This window comes from Hemitrygon akajei, chromosome 31, assembly GCF_048418815.1.
Source record: "Hemitrygon akajei chromosome 31, sHemAka1.3, whole genome shotgun sequence".
Taxonomy (NCBI): domain Eukaryota; kingdom Metazoa; phylum Chordata; class Chondrichthyes; order Myliobatiformes; family Dasyatidae; genus Hemitrygon; species Hemitrygon akajei.
Window position 1 is genome coordinate 14,558,217 of NC_133154.1, and position 7,771 is coordinate 14,565,987.

The 7,771-nt window shown below is 42.0% G+C and overlaps 1 protein-coding gene across 1 annotated transcript in view; it reads left to right on the plus strand.

The window, feature by feature from the left end:
• Positions 1 to 5,316, plus strand: part of LOC140718960 (histone acetyltransferase p300-like) — a 100,563-nt gene extending 95,247 nt beyond the window's left edge. Inside the window, exons 30-31 of the mRNA XM_073033249.1 lie at positions 1,186 to 1,467; positions 2,167 to 5,316. Of these exons, the coding sequence (XP_072889350.1) occupies positions 1,186 to 1,467; positions 2,167 to 4,446 (2,562 nt within the window). The 3' untranslated portion in view covers positions 4,447 to 5,316. The remainder of the gene's footprint in view (positions 1 to 1,185; positions 1,468 to 2,166) is intronic.
• Positions 5,317 to 7,771: the final 2,455 nt, after the last annotated feature.

A 7,771-nucleotide genomic window follows, 5' to 3' on the forward strand; every position in this document is an offset into this window, starting at 1 on the left:
GCCCTGAGCTTTATTCTGATATTGAGATGCAATTTTCAGATACTTTTCCTCAGCAAAAGATTGTGCTGCCGTAAGATAAATTTTGTCCTAGATTTTTATTGTTGGAGGGCAATGTTTTGCAGCAGGTATATTTGGTAGAGAAACTTTTATTTTGCAGATTTAAGCAAAATTCCATTCTCAGATATGCTTCAGTGAGTTGAGCCAATCTCTAAACTTAGACAAATTGATCTGTATAACCCTATTCTATTCATTGTAAAATATGTATTAGTATGACCTTATTTATCTTAAATATTTCACTGCACTTTTTTAAACAAATTCATTTTCTGTTGCAGTCTGTAAATAAATTGGTGGAAATTAAAATATGACAAAACAGTGAAAGTAGTTACTTGATTGAACAAATATGGTTTAAGTCTGCTAGTACAAAAATACAAAAAATATATAATTTTGGATAGAATTGGGACAGAAATATTGGAAGTATTTTATCTACAGAGTGGATCAACTGAAACTGGTTGCTACAATGAATTTGAGGCCATGCCATTGCACAGGTTTGAGAATAATTTCCATGGTAATGCAGTAAGATGGCGCTTCATCCAGTAACATAATCAGCAATTTATATTCATGAGTTGTGTTTAGTTAAGATTATTTGGATATGATGAATTCTTCTAGAAATATAAATTATTTATTATACTGAGGATTCCGTTTAATTGGGACAAATCGAGACAGTAGGTTTTGACCTTTATAAGGGGCTAAACTATTATTTAAATTCCTCATTATTCCCAACTTCTTGAAGTAGTGTAATAGTTTCATTTTCGCTCCCAGCCATTTCTGGTATCGCCAAGCCTGAATGCTTGAAGCCTCAGTGAGCAGATCAGTCCTGAATTGCCCTACTCCTTATTAGTGATGAAATCATTGCTATTTGCACACAAGCACATGCAACTGATGCTATTTAAACACTATTTGTTTTGAGCACACTGTTGCAATTAATGGCTATATGAGTATGTACAGCTACCACTATTTAGAACCTGTTCAGCAGTGGTATTGGTTAAAATAAAGGGAATACCGGCTATTTTCTCAATTAGATTTTGTCCTTTAAGAGTGCCGCAAATAAGCAGCTACCCTGATTAACTGGAATCCGCTCTACTTGGTTTGACTGAATTTTAATTGTCTGGTATTTCTTTTTAACAGGTGTTTTTTGTGATCCGCCTAATTGCGGGTCCTAACTCAAACTCACTGCCAACCATCATAGATCCTGACCCACTCATTGCTTGTGACCTGATGGATGGACGTGATGCCTTTCTTACACTGGCAAGGGACAAGCACATGGAATTTTCATCACTGAGACGAGCCAAGTGGTCGACCATGTGTATGTTGGTAGAGCTTCACAACCAGGGCCAGGATCGATTTGTATATACGTGCAATGAATGCAAGCACCATGTGGAGACCAGGTGGCACTGCACTGTTTGTGAGGTGTGTATTAGTATTAGTTTATTGTTCCGGTTCACTTAATCCAGTTTAATATTTATACCAATTATGTACTAAAAATAATTCTAAATGAAACATAATGTGGTTGAAAAGATTATGATAAAACCTGTGACCATTCATTACATTGCAAATCGATCAGGAGTTAAACCATTTTTCTGGAATATTTCACACAGACCATTCTTTCACCATCTTGAGCTGCCTGGACTTTGAAACTACCTGTTAGCCATTCAGCCTTCGGACCTGTTTCACTCTTTCAAGTAATGGCTGATGGGATCTCAGTTCCATTTATCCTTTGGTAGTCCACATTATGTAATAATTTACCTTAATTCCCCTTCATCACTAATATAGTTCCAGTTGACAAGTTTTATATTTAAGGCATTAAATACATTTCCTCCACCTTTTTCATAATATTCAGGTTGTGTCTCTTTGCATGAGTTCTTCCCTTGTTACTTCCCAACCAGAGGAAGTTTTATGAATATCTTAGTAAATAATTTCTCATGTCAAAATTTATCTGATCACCATTAAACCTTCCAAATTCAAGTATTATAGGCTAAATTCACATGCCGTTATCCTGTTCCCAATTTTCAGGTTATAATTTTGAGAATTAACTGACTTCATGTACTTAGATATCCATGTAGCGGTTTTCAAGAGCTGATGAACTAAGTGTGCTTTTTCTTGCCCTAGGATTATGACCTCTGTGTCAACTGCTTTAACACTAAAGGACATGAACACAAGATGGACAAACTTGGCCTTGGCCTGGATGATGAGAGCAACTCGCAAGGTTCAGAAGTGAGCACTGGGGATTCACGGCGCCTGAGCATTCAGCGTTGCATTCAGTCACTGGTCCATGCTTGCCAGTGCCGCAATGCCAACTGTTCTTTGCCTTCCTGCCAGAAGATGAAGAGGGTGGTCCAGCACACCAAGGGATGCAAACGCAAGACCAATGGAGGCTGTCCAATCTGCAAGCAGCTTATCGCTCTCTGTTGCTATCATGCCAAGCACTGCCAAGAGACCAAGTGCCCTGTGCCATTTTGTCTCAACATCAAGCACAAGCTTCGTCAGCAGCAACTGCAGCACCGTCTGCAGCAAGCCCAGATGCTGCGCAGGAGGATGGCCACGATGCAGCGAGGTGGTGTCGGACAGCAAAGCCTGCCATCACCGAGTGGCACCGCTCCAACCACCCCAACAGGGCAGCAGCCGAGCACCCCGCAGACACCACAGCCCCAACCCCCAGCTCCGCCTCAGCCTCAGCCTCCGCCCCAACCGCAGCCTCCACCACCATCTAACATGCCTTCCTACAACAATATGGCAAGAAGCCAACCACAAGCCCCTATACCTCAAGGCAAACCGACTGGTCAGGCCGTCTCTGCAACTCAAGCTACGCCGCCTGTTCAACATCCACCACCAGCAGCTGCCGTAGAGATGGCCTTGCAGATTCAGAGAGCAGCTGATGCTCAGCGTCTGATGGCACAGCAACAGTCTTTCCAGCGGCCTGGGGTAATGAACCCTCACATTGCGCCCATGAATCAAATGCCTGGGATGAGCATGAACCCGCAGCAGTCACAGAGAGGCCCCACTCATACGGATCAGGGAATGGGACCAGCTGGCATGCAGCAGGCGCAGTGGGGCCAGGCTGGGATGGCCCAGAGTCAGCAGCATCCACAGGGAATGCAGAGGCCAGTCATGCAGATGACCCAGCAAGCTCTACAAATGAACATGCAACCCCAGCCACCACCACCCATGTGCCAGGTTACATCAGGAGTGCCTCAGCCCGGTCGAGGTACCATTCCCCAAGGAGCCCTGCAGGACTTGCTGCGGACTCTCAGGTCTCCAAGCTCCCCTATGCAGCAACAGCAAGTGCTCGCTATCCTCCGCTCCAATCCCCAGCTTATGGCTGCTTTCATTAAGCAGAGGGCAGCCAGGTATCAAGGAAGCCAGGGTCAGGCCGGTATGCAACCCCAGCCAGGGATGCAACCCCAGCCCGGGATGCAGGCTCAGCCAGGTCTTCAGGGGCAGCAGGGCATTCATGGCAACCCAGGCATGCAGAACATGAGCCCCATGCAGTCTGGAGTTCAGCGGCCCAACATCCCTCAGCAGCCACAGCAGCAACAGCAGCAGCAACAACAACAGCAGCAGCAGCAACAAAGCATGGGTGGCATAAATGCACAAGGGCAGTCCATGAACATAAGCCATACCAGTATGAACTCCCAGTTCCGGGAGCTTTTGATGCGAAGACAGCTCCTGCAACAGCAGCAGAAGCAGCAGCAGCAGCAACAGCAGCAATCAAACTCTGGCATGGCTGCTGGAATGGCTAATCAGTTCCAACAGCCTCAGGGCTCTGGTTATCCCATGCAGCAACAACAGCAGCAGCAGCGGATACAGCATCATATGCCCATGCAGCAGGGAACCATGGGCCAAGTGGGGCAACCCATGGGACAAATGAGCCAACTTCCACAAGCAGGAATGGGTGCAGAGGGCACTTCGAGTCTCCATCAGGCCCTCCAGCAGCGACTTCTCCAGCAACAGCAGATGGGTTCACCAGCCCAGTCCAATTCCATGAGCCCACAGCAGCACATGCTCCCTGGTCAGGCCCAGTCACCTCACCTCCAGGGCCAGCACCCATCCTCTCTCAGCAACCAGGTACGGTCTCCGCAGCCCGTGCCTTCACCACGCCCGCAGTCCCAACCACCTCATTCCAGCCCGTCACCCAGGATGCAACCTCAACCGTCTCCACATCACGTGTCGCCACAGACTAACTCCCCACATCCGGGAATGGTAGCTGCCCAGGCAAATCCAATGGATCAAGGACATTTTACTGCTCCGGACCAGAGTGCAATGCTTTCTCAACTTGCTAACCCTGGAATGGCAGGATTACATGGTGCCGCCAGTGACCTTGGCTTGGGTTCTGACAACCCGGACTTAACAGGCACAAACATTAATCACAATACACTAGACATCTTGTAGCATTTTGGGAGCAAATTCTCATTTTTCGTCTTTACTTAGGGTTTTTGTACTGAAAAAAAACAATTTTGAAATTTCTAGGGAGGACAATTGTCCCAGAATTCAACAAACTGCAATTTACTGAGAGAAAAAAAAACTGAGGGATGATATTATACAAAGAATATATTTTTTGTTAACACTGGTCGATGGCCAGTCCTTTTTTTGTTTTCCTATTCTGTTATTTCAATTGCAGGTTGCCCATACCTACATTTTTTTAAGAAAAGGAGAGTTGAAGTCATATTTTTATTTTCTAACTTCAGAAAATCTTGTAAACATTTGTCCATTAATGCAAAGCATTTCATGGGAAAAAATACAGCCTGTCTTACTGTATACATCTGTTTTTGTTTGACAGCAATGAATTACCATACCTCTTGTGTATTCCCCTTCTTCCCTTAATTTTTTTTCATTTCTATACAAGGGTTTGAACAGAAATTTCAAAGTATTAATAATTTGTACAGGTAGAACGAAAGACTATTGCACAAACTGGCAGCTGCCAAATGTCCTGCGGATGTAGAATATTGTGGGGTTTTTCAGTTTAATGGTGACATTTTACTTTTTATTTTATTTTTTGGTGAGACTATCGAATGATTCTTTAAAAAGACTGTGTGGCTGATTTTATTGAACACATCCCTTGGTTTTTCCTCTTTCAGACTTCTGTGTAAAACTTGAAAATGGGCAAGCAGAAAAAGAGAAAAAAACCTATCCAGAAACGTGTAAATCATGCAATTTATTGATAATTACTTATAAATATGAACTTTGGATCACTGTATAGACTGCTAAAATTGATTTCTTTCTTATTTACCATATTGTTGAATAAACTGTGTGCAACAGCGACACTGCCTGCTTTTAATGGATGCTCTACATTTTTGGTGCTTCTCAGGACATAAAATTAAGATTGTATTTCAGTGGTCAGGATTTGCAGATTATTTATTACTGGTGGATAGCAAGCACTTGTTGGATGATCTGCAAATCACATCAGGGCTGAGGACAGAGAACGGAAATACTTTAATAATGACCACCCCAACTGGCATCGCTCCACTTATCCCATGACCTGAAAGTAAAATTGAGAGATAATTTAGTTTTCCAGTTATTTTATGAGTGGGTATAACTTGAATATTCATTTTCAAGTTATCCCATCCATGTTTAAGGGGCAAAAAATTGAACTGAAAGTTGTACGTTTAAAAAAAAATTCTTTAAAACATCAGCAGGAGGACCAGATAGAAAAATTAAACAGCTCTTAATAGGCCATTTTCCTTGAGTCATGCCGAGAACTAAATTCCCAAGTAACTAATATATAATCAGGATGCTGCAATAGGGAGTGTTGTTGCATCATTGTAGATGCTGTCTTAGGACAAATTATGCTTGAAGAATATAAAAGATGCAAGAGGAAACTGGTGCCCTGGTCAACATTCACCCCCTTGGCCTACATCATCAAAAATTCATGATCTGTCAGTCATCCATATATTGTTCTTGGTTCTGATATGTGCCACTGTGATGCTTTAGAAATGAAGCCATTGGTTGTAAACTTTAATTTTAAAAAATATGAAGGCATGATGAGATGCTACATAAATGCAGCAACTTTTATGCATTGAAGTGATTACTGTCAATGATTATGGAACGCAGGATGGAGAATGGGAGCAGTTCTGGTTGAACTGACATCCATTGTTAAATTGGCGATGATCGAAGAATCTTGGTGATATCAATATTATTTTCTTTTAAAATTGTTATTGACTTATATCCTTTGAAACATGTCCTTCAGTCCACTGAGTCCATGTCAGCCATCTAACACCCCTTTACATTAATCCTGTATTTTTTTTAATTCCAAAATTTGATCTAGGGGCAATTTACACTGGCCGGTTAACCCAATCCACGTGTCTGTGGTTGTGGGAGGAGGCAGAGCACTGATGCCTCACAGCACAATGCCAGGATTTGAATAGGACATCTTTGGTCTGTGTGTGGTTTCTATCTAACAGTTCTTATTGTCACAGCATTGTTGGTGATAATTCAGCATTAAATTTGGTCTGAATGTTTTGTTTTCATCCTGTTCCCTCAATTGTCCTGAAATCATGAACACTCACCTGTAGATTATACTGAACCAATTACAGGACCTGGGATATTGTCTGAGAGTCTTTGAAAAGTCAGTTTTATTTTAGTGTACTAATTTTTTTTGTTGCCTAGGACATCAAACAGCGGAGTGTTCAAGTGTGAAGGTTTGCAGAGCATAATACTCTAGTGATGACATTTTTTTGATGCTGAAAAAGCATCAAAACAGATCTCTGTAGAAAATGTTGAATTCTGTACTTCTGTGAATATATAGGGAAGTATTTTCTAATGTCTAATTGTAATCTGTTCAATATCAAGATTGTCATGTAGGTTGGCTATTCCTTGGAAAGGAATGCAACCCCATCAAAACCAGCACTGCTCTGTGTGTGTGTGTGTGTACACGCATATAACTACCTTCCAGATACGAAGGTCTTTTAAGATTGTACTGATGGAGAAGAACTTGTTCTGGTTTATGTATTATTTAACATGTTATATAAATGGACCAACTCTGTAATGTATCTTAAAATTTATCATCAGTGTAGAAGCACAGTTTGTTCTTGTACTGTTCACCAAACAATGTTCTTCCCCGCAAGGTGAGATTGTGATCTCTCTTCATTTAGTGTGTACAGTGGGGATTCTGATGTCGATCCCAGGATGAGTTGTGCATGCCCTTGGAATTTTTCATGATAAAATTATGGAATAATTTTATTGCACCGCACAAGCCTGTGGAAATAGAATTCCAGTGTTGCCTGGATACACAACAAAGTGCAATTTGTCAAAAGAGAACTACAGACCTTTAGGGAATATGGGACTGATTAGAAGGCTGTTCCACACACGTGGTCCTGGTATTAAAAGAAGTGACCTGTGCTTTCAAACTTTTGATTTGAACGCCATTACCTTTATCACTTGAGAACCAGTTGATGCTGCTAATCAGTGCTTCTCTATGGCTGATTGCAATGTTGCAAAACCTTTTAACTCACTTATGTAAAACCAATAATGGCTTCCAGAGCATTGCACCATGTTTTAGATGGTCAGTCTTGTATGGCTGATAGCATTTTACTAGTATAAGAAGTTTATACCAATGATTTTGTTGCTGTGACCAGCCAGGTAGCCTGGAGTTTCTGATGTATTTTGTCATGGTTCCAGCTAAGAACTTGTACTTTATTGTACTTTCCAGATATAAACCTAGCCCTCGATGTAAACATTTCATGTAAGTTTTGAGCATTTCTGGGGCTACGTTTACCCT